Source organism: Acanthochromis polyacanthus, chromosome 15 (assembly GCF_021347895.1).
Source record: "Acanthochromis polyacanthus isolate Apoly-LR-REF ecotype Palm Island chromosome 15, KAUST_Apoly_ChrSc, whole genome shotgun sequence".
Taxonomy (NCBI): Eukaryota; Metazoa; Chordata; class Actinopteri; family Pomacentridae; genus Acanthochromis; species Acanthochromis polyacanthus.
In genome coordinates, this window is record NC_067127.1 from 11,519,646 (window position 1) to 11,537,031 (window position 17,386).

At 39.6% G+C, this 17,386-nt stretch overlaps 2 protein-coding genes across 7 annotated transcripts in view; one reads left to right on the forward strand and one right to left on the reverse strand.

Annotated features, from left to right (window-relative positions):
- The first annotated feature begins 3,132 nt into the window (after positions 1–3,132).
- On the forward strand, positions 3,133–9,065 carry LOC110953150 (cytochrome c oxidase assembly protein COX15 homolog). The gene is made up of 9 exons (XM_022197005.2): positions 3,133–3,352; positions 4,958–5,145; positions 5,242–5,364; positions 5,663–5,849; positions 5,963–6,130; positions 6,266–6,347; positions 7,421–7,575; positions 7,700–7,813; positions 7,901–9,065. Exons 1-9 carry the CDS (start codon positions 3,278–3,280, stop codon positions 8,030–8,032), a joined length of 1,224 nt encoding a protein of 407 aa, XP_022052697.2. The 5' UTR covers positions 3,133–3,277; the 3' UTR covers positions 8,033–9,065.
- A 12-nt stretch (positions 9,066–9,077) lies between these two features.
- Positions 9,078–17,386, reverse strand: part of LOC110953152 (Kv channel-interacting protein 2) — a 100,182-nt gene continuing 91,873 nt past the window's right edge. For 4 of the 6 annotated variants that reach the window (XM_051959793.1, XM_022197009.2, XM_022197008.2 and 1 more), the window contains exons 2-8: positions 13,645–13,769; positions 13,393–13,462; positions 12,942–13,012; positions 12,630–12,737; positions 12,126–12,230; positions 11,920–11,982; positions 9,078–11,184 (exon numbers count right to left, since the gene is read on the reverse strand). In XM_051959793.1, coding sequence (XP_051815753.1) covers positions 11,137–11,184; positions 11,920–11,982; positions 12,126–12,230; positions 12,630–12,737; positions 12,942–13,012; positions 13,393–13,462; positions 13,645–13,769 — 590 coding nt within the window. In that variant the 3' untranslated portion in view covers positions 9,078–11,136. Of the gene's footprint in view, positions 11,185–11,919; positions 11,983–12,125; positions 12,231–12,629; positions 12,738–12,941; positions 13,013–13,392; positions 13,463–13,644; positions 13,770–15,261; positions 15,362–17,386 lie in introns of all 6 variants that reach the window. The other 2 variants (XM_051959792.1, XM_022197006.2) reach the window with 2 other exon arrangements.

Genomic DNA, 17,386 nt, shown 5'->3' on the forward strand with positions numbered 1-17,386 from the left:
GAAGAAGACAGAGAGTGGGGAGCAAGCAGACCAGACTTTCTTTGAAAACCATAGTCTAGACTACAGCTGCATAATTTATGTGTCTGCATCCAGAATGTTACTTAAAAAGTTGGATACAATTCAATATCAGGTCTTGAGACTCTGCTGTGACACCACAAAATCAACCACAGAATCAGCTATGCAGGTGGAGAAATTAGAAGAACTCAACTTGCATTAAAATATGGGGCAAATTGAACGTGCAATAAGAGGAATCCTTGTACCCAGAATGTGTTACAGCCTTGCAGGATGGGAAAAATTACAGTACAAGAGCTTCGCTTGACAATATGAAGCCTTACTGTATCATACTTTGGTTATTAGGATGTGGTGGTTGATCTATCAGAATCAGAAATATTCACTACTACTTAATACTTTATGGATCCCTAAGGGGAAATTGCTTTTGTTACAGTTGCTCCCAGTCAAAATCAAAAATATAAAGCGTACAAAATATAGAATAAAGATAAGAAAAATGTCCTAAAAGTATAAACTTAAGCAGAAACAGTATAAGCATTAATCTAGAATGTGCAGAAACTACACTTTTCAGAAATGAAGAGGGGTAAAAGCATGGGAGATGAGAGATATGTAAACAGATACATAGAAATACAGATGATCTCAAATGATATGCTGATGCCTTAAAAACAACCAATAACAGTGTAGTGGTTAAATTCACCATTCCAGATTCAAGTGGAGCACCAAGCAAAAGAAATAACAACAAACTATCTACCATTCTGTTCTTTTGAGTACCCATTTGGATAGAAATCATCAAACCAGTCAAAGTCTGAATAGGTCAAGATTATGGGGTCCAGCAAGACAGGACATTATGATGGAAATAACAAGAGGAACTAAACTAACAGGGATGACTGTTAAATCCACCTGGATTCTGGCACATACAGGGTTGGCACAAAACACAATGGCAGGGAAATATGCAAAACACACAATAACAAATAATAATTCAAGTAAATATGACAAATGGAGGTTAAATATAATCAAATGTATAACCGCGTAAGCCATTTGAGTTCTGTGTTTACATATATTTAGTAGGCATTTAAAAATACATCATTATTTATGCTAAAATGTAACAACAACCCATAATCAGAAGACTGAAATAAATCTTGGTATCGAAAATGCTGAAGAAAGTGGTTCGAGCTTTAGGGTTTAACAAGTGAGCTGTCAGAGAAAGCTTTGATGCTTTTGTAAGCTCCATGTGCGTCACTTAGCCAGCTTGGAAGATACAATACAAGATAGAACAGAGATCTAATTAGGTTTTAATGTAAACATGGCACGCAGTAAAAGACGTGAGAGAAAAGTCATTTATTATCTGCACAATGTGTGACGCTGTGCTGTGTGAAGTGAAAGCTCTATACGGTCAGATCAGTTGTTCCAATCGCACAAATTGACTCTTGATGAGGCACACCTGCTAATTTAAAACCACTCCTGGAAATTAGGTCATTTAGCTGATGGAAAAACATGCCAAGAGTGTGCAAGGTTGTCATCAAAGCAAAAGGAGGCTACTTTGAACAATCTGAAATATAGAACATGTTCTGGTTTGTGTCAAACTTCATAGTTTTGATGTCTTCAGTATTAACCTACAATGTAGAAAATAATGAAAATAAATATAAATCATTGACTGGGAAGGTGTGACCAAAGTTTTGACTGGTACTGTATTATGTAATGGGTAATTTATTGCCCTACAGCAGGAGAAGGAGACTCAGGAACAGACTGACATTAGACTGCATATTCCAGTGGTGTCAAGCATGCGGTTCACAGAGGGTCCGATCCGGCCCACAGTACGACTTTGTAAAATGTAAAAATTACAGATAAGACATTAACTACAAATTGTAAATTTAGATAACAATAAATTTAAAATAATCTCTAGACCCTGAGAAGTTGCTTTGATCATAGAGTAAAAGACCAGATTGTTCATTGGGTTTTTTTGTCGTTTTGTCTCATTTTTTGTAATATTTTGTCTTGCTTTTGTAGTTTTTTGTCTTTTTTGTCTGACTTTTGTTGTTTGTCTCATGTTTTTGTCCTTTTGTTTCTCGTATTAGTTGTTTTGTGTTTTCTTTTAGTCTTGCTTGTGTTTGTTGTGTTATTTTTGTCATTTAGTGTTTTGCTTTTTTCATTGTTTTGTGTATTGTTTTAATCTTGTGTTGTTGTTTTTTTGACTCGCTTGTGTTAGTTTGTTTGGTTGTCATTTTGTTTCTTGCTTTTGTCATTTTATGTCTTGTTTGTGTCATTTGTCCATGTTTTTGAACCTTTTTGTCTGATTTTGTTTCTTTTTGTTTTGCTTCGTATTGTTTGCCTCATGTTTTTGTCATTTTGTTTCCTGTTTTTCATTTCCTTCTTGTCTTGCTTGTGTTTTTTGTCTTATTCTTGCCATTTGTCTCTCACTTTTGTCGTTTTGTGTCTCGTTTTTTATCATGTTGTGTCTCATTTTTGTAATATTTTGTCTCGTTTTTGTTGTTTTTGTCTGACTTTTGTCATTTTGATCATAAAGTGAAATACTATATCATCCAGTTCCAGATATCTGTGACCAGTGGCGGATCTTTATACCTTTGCGGTAAAAAGACTATGGCCGTTTGTCAGTACGTAACTGCATTGGACCAGACTAGTGAGCATAGATGTGAATCAGACTGTATGAAAATGAAAACAACCAGTATGCCAGTGTTCAAGATTAACTAGTGTTCCGATCAACTGGTGATACCAGGGTTTCTGAGACAGATGTTTCTTAGGCGTATCTTTTCAGGACCCATGTTCAAGATTAACTGGTGTTCTGATCAACTGGTGATAGCAAAAAGTCAATAAAAGAAAGTCATGTGCTGTCAGCCTACATGAAAGAAAAACTATGTCACCGCGGTTGGAACATAGACTGTGGAAGCAGTGGAGCTGCGATCACTGTTTACTGTTAAAACCTGTTAAAACAGGTTTTAACAGTTTCTCAGCAGACAGGAGACCAGCACATGGCCTGGCATAATACCACATAGATATATATCTATGTATATATCTATGTAATACCAGATGAGACGCAAGGGCATGGATCTACACTCCTGCTCAGAAGGTGGCGGTGATGCAACACAAAGCTGTAAGGCAACCGATTTAAAACCACAGAAGAAGAATACAACGCCAATGAAGAAGAAGACTTACCAAACCAGCCGACTGACAGCCTTCAAGTAACCAAGCTCCGTGTTTTACGGCAGCACTGCTGGACCTCCTCGCCACTGGCAGGCATTAGTGCACAATCATGTTGCTCTCTTCACTGCGGACGACTGTTTTTTGCGGTTGCAGGAGCAGCGCCAAGGGGTTTCAGCACAGCAGCGTGAGTACACCGAAGCTAGCTTGTGATGCTAACATTAGCTAACCAGTTAGATAAGCAAGAGGGAGGTCACACAGTCAAAGCAACCTGATTTCACGCACGAAATGTCAGGTAGTTCGCCTCGTAGCTCACTTTAGTTTCACTTTGGGGTTGTTGTCAGGGTTTATTTAGACTACTTAATGTTACCTGTCTGCACCGAGCTGCAGTCACGTCCGCATGTATCAGTTAAGGACTGAATTACATCACCGCCCTCAAGTCAACGTGATGTAGCTTTAATGACGAAATTAGCATCAGAGCTGGAAAATAAACCAAATTCAAGAACTACTGTTACAGATTTTTTAATAATCTAAGTGTATGTATGTATATATTGGAATTACTAGAAGCATCAAACCAACCAATCAGACTGCAGTCTTATCCTGAAGTCTTGTTCTCTTACTGCATCAGATATGTGAAGAATATGATCGAGTATGTAGCCATTTAGGTCACTTGATGTAAGAATTTACAGATACTTATTAGGCATGTAGATATATATAATCACATATCTTTTGCACGATTACTTTGTTTTTGTGTGTACAAGCCGGATCAGGTACACAACACATTTTACTAGGCACTGTACCAAGTAAAACTGTGTATGTAATAAATAAATTTGATTTGACATATGTGATAATGTAATAATAAAGGTTGAAAGAAGTCATGATGTGGAAAATAAAAATCTTGTCAGAGTCCTGTAAGTTAACAAGTGGACTGTCAGAGAAAGCTTTGATAAGATGTTTTATTTGTAAGCTCCATAAGCGTCACTCAGCCATCCCGGAAGCTACAATACAAGAGAGTGTAATAGCCATGTGACTTAACAAGGCAAATGTCAGCAAAAGGGTGGTAGCTGATGAATTTGTATTGCTGGGATGCTCCTAGTCAGTCACATAATATTCCTGGAAAGAACTGGAAGTGGTGAGAAGATAGGCAGATCTGAGGTCTGGTGACATTTTTTTCCTGTCAGTGTGACTTTCAAAAACAGGACATAGAAATACATAGGAAAGTGTTTTTGGGAGGAAAGTGAAGACGTGTGTGGACTGTGGAGTTGACTAAAAGAAAGTCAGATAATGACTCATGTAAAGACTTGTTTCACACAGACTGATAAGAGATTCTGTGACTCACAAAAGGCAGATTAAAAAACTGTATTTCTGAAAAAGCACAGCTTCTACCCTGAAGTTGCTCTCGAGACCAGCTCAGTGTTTTCTATTCACTCTACAGCGTACAGTAAAGTTACAAGTGGACAGAGGACAACTGACTCTGCTCATTTTCTCATCAAATGTGTAAGAATAGTTAAGTGAATGTGTTTTGTGGTTGTCAGAAAATACTGCATGAGACACAAAAAAGTAATGTGTACACCCATATGTGCTTGTCTTCACTCTAGAGAAATATTTCTACTATATTTCCAGTCAAAGTTGAAAGTAGGCTGTTATTTAAAATATCACTGAATGCTGTAGGATTCGTTAGTGGAGTTAAAAATACATTTTTTGGTAGCAATGTAAATGTGACACTTAAGATTTAGAAGCTATTTTTCAAGCATGAATTTAAGTCCTCTCTCTCTTTTATTTACAACATCAGCGGAGTCCACAGCTACGACAATGGCTTGTGAAGAGAGGTCAGAGCACCGTCACAGCGGAGGCAGGAGCCTCCTCTACTCCAGCAGCAGCTGCTGTCCCAAACGCAGCCACAAATCGCATAGTGGGTCGCTGGTTACTCGGTTGCAGTGGACTGGTGGTTGGAGCCATTGTCTTGGGTGGTGTCACAAGGTACAAGTCTCAGTAATGTTGCTGTGCTTTTAAAACATCTTTTATTAAAGTGGTTTTGATGGGTACTTACTGGATCTGTGCGTTTGTTCCAATCAGGCTAACAGAATCTGGGCTTTCTATGGTTGACTGGCATCTGGTGAGAGAGATGAAGCCTCCTCAAACACAAGCAGAGTGGGAGGCAGAGTTTTCCAAGTACCAGCAGTTTCCAGAATTCAAAATGTAAGGTCTTGTCTTTACTGTTTGCCATATTGCATACACAAGGCCATCATTAATATTCAAAACACTTGTTTGTGACTCGGTATCATTGTGAAATGGGTGGATATGTCCTTACTTCAGGGTTTTTACAGTTTTGTCACACAACCTTTTCATATCAGTGATTCTGAACAGTCAGTATATACAGGACTGATTTTATTTAATAAAAAACAAAGGTTTTGTAATTATATAATTGAGCTCTGTGTTGTAAGTGTGTTGGGTCTTCTGTTTTCAAGATTAGTGATCAAGTGTCTTGTTTTCCCAGAATGAACCACGATATGACTCTGCCAGAGTTTAAGTTTATCTTCTTCATGGAGTGGGGACACCGTATGTGGGGCAGGCTGGTTGGACTGGCATACATCCTCCCCACTATTTACTTCTGGAGGAAAGGATACTTTACCCGTTCCATGAAGGGAAAAGTGCTGGGGCTTTGTGGATTTGTCTTCTTCCAGGTAAGGCTATAACCACAACTATGTGCGATTAGTGTCATCAAATTTGTCACGGTTGTGATGGAGTTATATAATAGTCCAATTATAATGATACACCTTCATGTGTCTCTCCTCAGGGCCTTCTGGGGTGGTACATGGTAAAAAGCGGGTTGGAGGAGAAGCCTGAGTCTTATGACGTCCCTCGAGTCAGCCAGTATCGCCTAAGTGCTCACCTTGGTTCTGCCTTGTTGCTGTACTGTGCCAGTCTCTGGACAGGGCTCACTCTGATGCTGCCAGCTCACAAGGTACCCAGGCAGCTTCTTTCTACAAGTTAAAAGTCAGTCATCATCTCTGTCTGCACTTAAATTACCACAGTTCAACTCTGTGTGAGCAAATGTCATGCAGCTTACTAGCAGTTCATGATGGCACCTCTTTCACAGATGGCAGAAACCAAACGTCTCATGCAGCTGAGGAGGTTTGCCAAGGGTACTGGTGGCCTCGTCTTCCTTACTGCCCTTTCAGGTACTGCTTGATGTGCTAGTTCAGTTTAAATTCTCTTTGTGGATACAAATCCATCCTTAGTCACAGTTTTCATATTTAAAGGTAAGATAGCATGGTACAGTTTACTCTGCAGTGTTCTAAAGATCTCGTTTGGAAGCTACCAGTAGCTCGCCACACTTTCAAAGCAACACAGCATTGACATTTCCTCAGTGTGCCAGGATGTGAATGCAGAGGATGTCCAGCATAGCAAATGAGGCAGTGATTTAAGCGGCACATGTCCTAACAAAGACAGTAGACCCTTTACCAATGGCTTGATGTTAAAGGAAACCATGAAAGCATTACTGTGGCAAAGACAGTGCAAAAGATCGGTTGGAATGGTGTTCGTGGTGATCTCAGCAGGATTTACAATATTTCTGAAACAAGTTTAGACCCAGAAAACAGTAACAACTTTCACCAAGCAGGAAAATGTCTGCTTTTTTGGATTTGCAGACCTATGTGGTGCAGATTTTTGTGATATGAATGCCATAAAATCTAAATTCAGGATAAGACTGTCTAGTAAACATTTATATGACTTCGTAAGCGTGGCCACATTTTTTTTAACTCAATGCAGTACCAGTTATCACATTAACTGTAGGACAGACTAAATGTGTGGAATACTGTGATATATGGACATAAAATAAACACAGGAGAGTATGACAGCAAGTAATAACTAAAACATTGTTTTGTTTTCTTTGTTTTGAGTGAAAATGGTAATATAAGGAATATATTTTGTGAGCTTGACACACTGAAACTGGAATGTATAGATAAGGAAAATATGTTTGACATACTGCTGATGTGAACTTAGAAGCTTTTGCCAAGTTCTTTTAATAAATGGTAACACAAAAAGTGTCTATTTCAGCTGAAATGATTTGGAGATCATTTTAATCATTGTCAGTTTTGCTCTCAGTGGAAAATATATTGAAGATCCCTGGTGCAGAAAAATAAAGTTAATGTTTTACTGCTACTGTAGCAGCCTGTCAAGATAATTTAAATAAAGATGTCACCCTTGTGTATGCAGATACATTTGTAATGATTTTACAAATGCTCTTACACAGGTGCTTTTGTTGCTGGTTTGGATGCTGGGCTGGTGTATAACTCCTTCCCTAAGATGGGAGAACGATGGATTCCCGATGATCTGCTGGCCTTCTCTCCTACACTCAAGAACTTCTTTGAAAATCCAACAACTGTACAGTTCGACCACAGAATTTTAGTATGTTTTCCTGCCTAAACGGAAATAATAGTTCTGGCAACATCTGAGTATTCATCCTCTTATCTCCTTCAGTAAATTGAGAGATAGCTGAAGGTCGTTGATGTTCATCTGTTTTCTTTTCTAGGCCATCAGTTCTCTGACTGCGATTACAGGCCTCTATATGTTCTCAAGGAGGATGATGCTGCCCAGGAGAGCTAAGATCGCCATCAGTCTTCTTGCAGCAATGGCCTATGGACAGGTGAGCCATCAGATGAAGACAGGAATGTATGTGTAAATGGCTTCACTGCCTTTCATTGTAACTTAACTGTGCTTTTGTGCTCTCCAGGTTGCCCTTGGTATCAGCACCCTGCTACTCTATGTCCCCACTCCACTGGCAGCAACTCACCAGTCTGGCTCTGTGGCTCTTCTCTCACTGGCCATTTGGGTTCTGGCAGAGCTCCGCAAAATGCCCAAGTAAATGCCTACTCCATTATGGACAAATTTAATCCCACACAGCAAGAATGCAACAGTCAGCAGTGACACTTTGAGCGCTGGATTCAGAACACTGGACTTTTGTGTACATGCTGAAGCATCCGTGGTGTCACTTTGCAAAGTAATCTTCATCACGCTGTTATCAAAGCAGGAGCTTTTTTTTGATTGTTGTTGATTTAAGCATTACAGGAATACGTTAAGGCTTATGTGTGTGTTTGGTTATTTCAGGAATTAAACAAAGAAATGCAAAGCAAAGAGAAGCTAATTAGGGGTCGACCAATACGATGCGACACATTTGCAGTGAAAATATAAATGTTGATATACAAATTTAGAATGCCACAAACTCCAACTTAAATTGCTGTCGAAATGCAGTCCTTTGTTTTACATTTGTTTACCAAAAGGAGAACCTTTCAGCATGTTTTTATTCTTCAGTGTTGATAGGCTGTGATGCATAGCCAATCAGGTAATGCTGTGGAGAGGACTTTGCTCAAGGCCACAGAGTGGTGACTGCAGATAGTCAAGATAACCCATTTCAATTAGCTTAATTTTGTACGAAAATGGTTTTTAGAAAGAAAAGAAAATTGGAAAAATGCTAAATATTGGATTCGATAATTGGACAAACCAATAATCAGTCGACCCCTGAAGCAAATTTTCACTTTCAGTCCAGCTTTCATGACTTTACAAGATTTCCAGTGAAGAGTTAATTATACATTTGCTTTGCAGGCAGCTGTAATGTGTATTAGTGTTTCTGTTGATATGCAGTTTTAACAGGATGTTGGAAGGAAAATTTGGCTATTAAATGGTCACTTGTTGCCTTATATCAGGACATACACTGCCTAAAGTTGAGGCAAATAAGGCTCCTGGGATTACATGTATAATTATGTATATTTAAATTATGAACAATGTCTTGATAAGTTATAATGTAAATATATGGAAACTGACTGATACTTTGTATTTTATCTTGCTGAAAGGAGTCTTATTTCATTAAAGGCTATTATGTATAGTGTTTTAAATTCAAACTCCAGTCCAGCTTTGCATAGTAACTGTGATTTTTATTGTCTCTGTACAAAATATACACATTTCGAATATGTAATGCAACCAGTTGATGCTAGCTAACTAGACAGTCAGTACAACGGGTTAGTAGGTTTTCATTGTTCTAGACACAGTACATGCGGGTATAGACAGGTTTTACTTGTAGTCAAGAAAATAACGAGAGAAAATAAGGTTGTGGGCAGGAACAATCAGAGCCAAACTGCGTTTTTCCCCCTAGAACATAAAAAATGCTCAACAGAAACAGAAGAAACTGCAGGGTTGGAAGTGCATATTTTCATCAGGGCTTTCCTGTGCCCTTACACTGTGCTCTGAGAGGAATGAGAGGAAAGGTTCTGTTGTCGGAAACATTATTGCTATTCATTTGAAAGACACAACAGCCGGTCTAATTACGGCATGAAGGTCTCTCGTACGAACATCATCATAGATCTAAGAGTAGTTTGAGTGTGAAAAGAAGAAAATGAATAAGTGGTTGCAAATTGTTCTAAAGTAAGTCATTCATTAGAGCCTTGTGTGTTGGTTAACGACCTAAAATGACATTTCTGTATGGACAGTGTGCAGAAACCACATAGCCGGTCTATATGATTATCTCTGATTGCCCCTTGTCCAACTCACTACATACACAGTATCTCCCTCTCTCTTCACCCACGGGTGGGCTTTATCTCTTAGAGTACCTCTTCAATTTATATCTGCTCTTTGGTGTTGCAGAGAGAGGGAGAGTAAGGAATGGGAGCAGGGACTCACTGCGAGGGCCATAAAATAACAAAACCAATGCAAATAAACCATTTCTCTCACTAATGATGCACACACACATTCTATAGCTGTTTGAAATTGAATTAGCCTAATTTAATGCAACAGGGATTTTTAAGATTTTTCTTGTGAAGTGGCAGAACCTGCTACAACCACATGACATTTCTGATTACAAGAAGTTCACAAATACGATCTGCAATCTAATAAGTTCCCTTTGAATGCATATTGACAGACTGTGGTATGCCGGTACCGCACTGAAAGCAGCTCAACAACTACAGTGCAATCCCCACGTTGTACTGCCTAATATGACACCACTGGGAATGCTAGAAAATGTACAACAGTCAATAGACGACTACTGCTAGGACTGTAATAGTTTGGAAGGCCAGGAATTATTCTACCAGAATCCCATGAATGGAGGTGGGTGTCGCCCCACTAGAGTCTTACGTAGGTAAGATAGATGACATCTTTCTGTTACACATGCACACACACGTACACAAAGGGTGAGGCACCTGTGAATGACTAGGAACAGCAGACAGACGAGCGGACTTTGGAGTATCTCTGTAAATACATAATTAGATATTAGTGACATCATCATGCGATATTGAAATCAGTTCCTCATGGAAAACAACACGTTTGAACCTCCATCTGTAAAACAGAACCACTTGGGTCTCCAATTTCCTAGTTGTTCCCTCAGGAAGTGTCTTTTTCTCTCTCGTCCACCAGGTGGCCATAGATTCATTTCTATTTTTGTGGCCGGGGCTCCAGCGAGGTGTTACCCACATATACAGAGACAGGTTTAGATTCGTGAATCCAAATCGTAGCCATCACAGAGAAAAGGGGGAAACATGATCTTAGATCAAGGTTTCAGGGCAACCTCCTTCCTCTGAGTTCAGCCATTTAGAGGCTGCGATAGTTCCTCCGTTGGTAATAGTAATAAGTAAGAGTTCAAATAAAACAGGTGGGGTGTGTTGGGTGTGCCAGCGGCTGTCAGCTCACTGCTCGCCTTCTTTCTCTGTGTCTCTGGGATAAAAACTAAGGTTCGGCATGATGAGGATGGGAGTTGGGGAAACTCCATTGTTGCTTGGAGAAATGCCACTGGGCATCCAGGTAGAGGGAGAGGGCCTCTCAGTGCCCTCAGGACTCACAGCTCTCAACAGAGACACAAGCTCGCAAGTCAGAAGACGGCCACACTTTCACACACACACTCACAAACTCATTCTCTCTCTTCAACCCTGATTCCTCTTCACACACTCCCCTCCCTGGCGCCAGTGTCGTCACTGGTCCAGATTCTTAGATGACGTTGTCAAACAGCTGCATGGACTGCATGATGTTCTCATCCTAAACAGAAACAAGAGGTTTAGATGAGGAGACACTGTCATTTCTGTCCATGTAAAATAGAAATGATTCACAATGGAGATCATGGGGGTTAAACACATGCAGTAGGTTTAATTTTTGCAGGAATTTTCTTTCTTGCTGAGAGTTATTTGAGGTGATTGTTACTAGGGCAACAACTAATAATTATTATCATCGCTTGTTGGTCTATTAACATTTTATCAAACATTTTATGATCTATGAAGATGCTGAGTTTACTGTCACACAGGAGTCAAAAAAACAGAAAATATTTAAATTTAAGAAGGTCCAATCGGATAATTTGGATTCCTTTTTTACTAATACAATTACTTACACTGTCTCACATCTGTCCACTAAATGTGCAGCTGGAACCAAGACAGGAGGAAATAATCCACCTAGCATCACCTATAAAGCTCAGTAATTAGCACTGTGTTTGATTGTTTTGTCCACGCAGAAACACAGATGCATAAACTGGTGAGGAATGGCATGCTAAATGCTAAATGTTGCTTGACCACTTGCACTGATTTCCTGGAGTCCCTGGAAATCTTTCCACGATAGAAGCAGACAAGCCATTTCCCCTGACATTCAGTGTTTATGCTACACTAAGCTAACTGTCTCCTAGTTGTAACTGGATGGTTAATGTGGTGAGAGTGCAAAATAAACTTTTTTTTTGAATGTTTAGGAATTCCTTGAGGAGTTTCAAAATCCACCGTTCCTCCCTACCTTTTTGCATGACTCGATGAACTCCTCAACGGTGACCACCCCATCTTTATTTCGGTCCATTTTCTGAAAGCAAAAATACAGCAGCCAGACATTTACTTGACGAGCGCCAATTATCAATTATTTTAATTCATGAAAGAGCATTTTCTTTTGTGTGGCTTAAAACAGTCATTAAATGTGGGGTTAAAAGAAAGATTGTTGCGTTTGACCTGGAAAAAGCTCTCCACGTGTTCTCTAGGAGCATCATCCTGCATTGTGGGGTACGTGTACTTCCCCATCATGTCATAGATGGACTTCATGATGTCCAGCATCTCCTACAGAGTGAAGAGGAAGAAAACAGCACTCAGGATATGGAGATAATCACAGATGAGATATTTTTAATATTTTTTGCACGATACGTTTTTTTGCTTTGGTTGACAAAGAGACAGATGAGACATATTATGCCTTTTATATAAACTTTTCCCCAATAAATAAGACATCTGTGATCATTTTATTTCACTCACAGTCACAAATATCTTTTTAGATTATTGCTATATGAGATCATACACATCACAGGGTATGTTTGAGACACTGACATGGGTCAAAAGGTTTCCAAACCCTCCACATCCTCTCAAAAATTCTGGTGACTCATCATTAAGAGCTGCATCTCTGCTACACACCCCTGACTGCAAGTAATTTAGAGCAGCCTATGCCCAGTGAAACATGTGTGTTACCTCTTTGGTGATGCAGCCGTCCTTGTTCAGGTCATAGAGGTTGAATGCCCAGTTTAGCCGGTCATTAATGGTCCCTCTCAGGATGATAGACAGGCCAAATACAAAGTCCTGACATAAAAGGGGAATGATATTCCATTTTGTTTTGCTTAAATCCTGACACGGTAAATGAAGTCAAATCTTTATCACAGCCACTGTAGGCAGCTATAAAGAGGTAATCTGTATTTGTGTGGCTGCAGCTGTGATGGCACAATTCAGAGAAGCACATATTTGCTTTAATCCCTCAAAAGGAGCTGATATAAGTATAGAGCTCACCTCGAAACTAACCGAGCCGTTCTTGTTAGTGTCGAACGCTTCGAACAGGAAATGTGCATACATACTTGAATCTGCAAAGGTAGAGGTTTACAGTAACCCACGTGCCCTCAAAACATGAAGCAAAGTCTTTGACAAGCTAGGATTAGCAGCATCTAAATATAGTTCAGATATAAAAATAATTTCAAATACAGCTGGAGGGAAGTGGTTTACATTTTTATCAACCGAAATATCAAGAAATGAAAAATTGCTTTCCACAGTGCACATCCAGCCGAAAGCATTTATAATGAGTTAATTATATTTATTTCACTGTGATGATGAAATGCTATACAGCCTTGCAGTGTCATTCTGTTACTTACACTTGCCTCTAAATTTATTCAGTAAATAAAGATAGAAAAAAATGGTTTAAATGAAAGTATTGGACCTTTTCAGTTTCAGATGTAGGAGAACTCACCTCCCTGAGGAAAAAACTGGGAGTAAATGGTCTTGAAGTTCTCCTCATTCACCACACCGCTTGGACACTCCTGTGATACAAAAATTAAAGGAGAAAGCTGATGAATTTCCATCTAGCAAAGCATACATAAGCAACAATATGGTAACTTCAACTAATTCCAAACTGATATTGCTTTAAACGCCCAACATGATGAATCCACAACTAGATTTTATCTGCACCCTCTTTTTTTCTGTCTTCTTTCGTCAGACCTACATTCTTGAATCCCCTGTAGAGGACTTGCAGCTCCTTCTTGGTGAACTTAGTCTGCTCCTGCAGCTTGTCCATGCTTTCTGGGCGATGGCACACAGTGGATAACTCAAAGTCATCTTCCACGCTGTCTGTGAGGGACATACAGATGTTAGTTAGCAACTATGATCATTCCACCATCCTAACTCCCAGGACAGCCATGACCTGGCCCAGATATCTTACTGAAGTTATCAAACTGATATTGAGCTCATCGCATAGCATAAGTCATACATAGAACAAGATAAATATAAATTACAACAGATTTAGTCATTATTGAAGTTGGAAGAGAACATAAATTAACGTCATTTTCTGTTCATAGTTTAGATCAAGCAATTCACACTCATCTTTTAATACGCTCTAGTAATACATATCACAAAGCAATTCATAGAACAGCAATACAGGAGGTCCTCGGTTTACGATGCCTTCAACTTATGTTGTTTCATCGTTACGTCAGAACTGATTATGGGCTGGTCCTCGGTTTAACGTCTGGCATTTTGTTGTTAAGTTGGAACTGGTTCAGTGGAAGTAGTTGGCGACTAGAGCGGACCAATACTTGTTACGCAGCGACAATAAGGTGGCTTTGTCTACATTTACTGCCACACTGGATTATGCTACATTCGCTAACTTCATTATGTCTGCAAGCGTCAGTCAGACTCTTCTGATACTTCAAAGAAAAGGAAAGCCATCTTCATGGAAGTTAAACTGGATGTAATAAAATGCTCGAAACAGGGCAAAACACAGACAAACATCACTGGTTGCTTGGACTAACTGATATGGTGATGCACGTAGCAACTTTGTTTGCATTTTCGACGGTATTTTCCAACCGAGTTGTGTTTCAGTGTGAGCTAATGACTGTTTTTTTTTTTTTTACTGTAGTTGTACAAATATGTAAACTGATCGATATCGTGATTCACATAATGGGTTTGGTTACTTTTCCACCAGAGTTCTGACTTACGGTGAAATTCAATTTAGGTCACACAGTAGAAATGGACCTTCGACATAAGTTGAGGACCCCCTGTATATGTATCATTGACTGTATAGTCTATGACATGTATGCAGTAGATGAATGTCTTGTGTGAAAGCTCAAGTTCAAATCCACTAGCAAAACTGTACTGAGGAAGTGAGAGAAGAGTTTTGTCATTAATGAAAATGATAAAGAAGACATTTTAAAAGTTGTAAAAACAGCCACTGAAAGATGCTTCTTAATCCCTTCTTATTTCAGCGGTATGAGTTTGTTAAACCAGTACCTACAAGCTTTGACCTGCTTAAATTTGTATCAGCTTGGGATCTTCTGCTAAAATATATATACACACACTCATACACACACCTAAACAGATGCACATGTTTCATCGCCCAGGGGCCCAGCACACCCTTCAAATCACAAAATACAAAAACAGGTCTGACCCATTAGCCGCAATACCAGAGAGTTTTAGCGTTTATAGAGTCTGCAGGGCTGTATCTGGATTTATGTGTAGCTTGAACGTTTGGGTGAGTGCGTAACTGCGTCCACACAAGTGTCTGTGTGAATCTCGTCAATTCACTAAAGAGGCTGGAAGAAGAAAGATGTATAGAGTGAAAGAGCACTTGCTTTGACTGATAGAGGGGGTAGTTGAAGGCTTGCAGCACGGCAGCAGCTTGAGGAATCGCTGCTTTATGGTTTTTTTGCTTTGGCTGGTAGGATTACCTGCAATCGCCAACCATAGCACAAGGGTTAGATACACACACAGGAGCGCAAGTCTCTTATTTACTTCTTTCTTTTTTTACACACACATGCCCGTGAATCTAAACACACACTACATGCAACGGACAAATGCAACCACAGACGGATTCATGCTGTTTAGCCAAACTGGCAACTGCCTGCTGACTTGGCTGAGCGAAGGGAGACCACAGGCCACTTCAAATAGATATTACCGCACATCAGCAGCACAGTTCGACCCCTAGAAACACACGATTTCCCTAATCAGACTGACTCTCGCACCACGATGTTGGATTATCAGCAGAGAGTATCAATTCAAAACTATTTAAACCACAATCACAACAAAAAACAACTTGTTTTCACTTCATCATTATAGAAGAAATTAAACTGTCAACTCAACCGGAGCTCCTATGCATCCACCACCACGGCACAGGTTCATCCCAGAGCAAACTTCATGATGCTTATTTTGATGCGTCACAGAATCATGGCGAAAACCATATATAATAAGAAATAAAACACACGCGCTCTCAGACTCCCGTGTACTTACTCTTGCCTCTTAGTTTCCATGGTAACAGTCCTTTCACCCCTTTTAGGAGGACCCCAGCAACCTGAGGGATGAAGGCCATGATGGGGTGAAAAGCAACAGAGCCACAGCACTTCCACTGACTGTCTAGCGTCTGTGATGTGTCACCCTGTTTCCTCCACAGAGGGACTCTGGTCCCCGCTGACCTGTGGCTCTGGCATCACTTGCAACCAGAACAGGCGGAGCACATGGTTCTGTAGATACCAGATTCATCCATCCAGCTGTCTGGCACTGGCCCAACCCTCTGCCCCAGGGTCTCTGAGTAAGTAAATTATCCTTTTTCCGTATGAACGTAGCAGCTTAGTACAATACAGAAGTGAATAATACTCCAACAGTCAGATGTACAAAAAGGAATCAGCGTCCTTCTGCAGTAAAACACAGGAGACTAATTCTGTAGTAAATTGTACCATTGCTCCTGTACACCTGAAATAAATTCCCTGGCTCTTGCCATAGTTCACCATTTCTGTTTTTTACCTCCAGAAAGTTCCAGAAATGGACCTCAAAAAGAGGTTGTTTCGTTGTCTGCCTGCAACTTGTTGATATACTGTAACAGTGCATTGCATTTCATTGTTCCTCGTATGTTTTGCTGATAAATAATCTTTCCAAACAGCAACTGCAGGTGTCAGAGAACTGCAGTTTGCAAGATCCTGTAGGAAATACGTATGACGTAGCAAAGAAATATGGAACCACAAGTAAAATCAAAAAAGATCAATATAGCACCTGCACACATGACATAGATACTTGAAATAAGCAACAAATGCCAAGTTAGGAGACTCTTGGGTAGCACTAGAAATTGTAACTTCAATTTAATAGCAGTTGTTCCACTGATTGTTATAAAGGCTTCAGCACTGAACCACTAAAAACAAATGAACATCATGACTTCTACTGCCTAAGCTCTGCATGCAACACTGAGCTTGAAATACTTGGAAAAACAATGAAAGCCGAATGTACTAGAAACTGTCAGTAATTAGACATTTGCTGTTTTAATACTGAGACATCTTTTCCTCTGTCCCTATCTCACAGCCCTCTCTCCATCTCTTCTGTTTCCTGCTCTGTATTTTTGTGCTTTGCTCGTGTTGAAGTTTTTTGCTTGTTGTGATGTCTGACAAAATGTGCTTCAGCTGCCCAAGTCTCTTTTGGAGTAGAGATATTTGGTCTCTGAGGAATTAACCTGAATATGCTTATCTATCTATCTATCTATCTATCTATCTATCTATCTATCTATCTATCTATCTATCTATCTATCTATCTATCTATCTATCTATCTATCTATCTATCTATCTATCTGCTTAGAATTCAGAACGATGCAGTGCTTAATCCTGAAATTGTATCTAATATTAACAGAATGCTGTGGTTGAAAGAGTCCTTTGTCAAAAACAAGTAGGTTACTGCACTCCTATGCTACTGAAGTAACGTGATCAATTTGTTCT

Coding starts and splice junctions, on each gene's coding strand:
- LOC110953150 (XM_022197005.2), top strand. CDS start 3,278: ATGTTGCTCTCTTCACTGCGGACGACTGTTTTTTGCGGTTGCAGGAGC. Junction 5,146..5,241: donor GTCTTGGGTGGTGTCACAAG/GTACAAGTCTCA, acceptor TGTTCCAATCAG/GCTAACAGAATCTGGGCTTT. Junction 5,365..5,662: donor CAGTTTCCAGAATTCAAAAT/GTAAGGTCTTGT, acceptor TTGTTTTCCCAG/AATGAACCACGATATGACTC.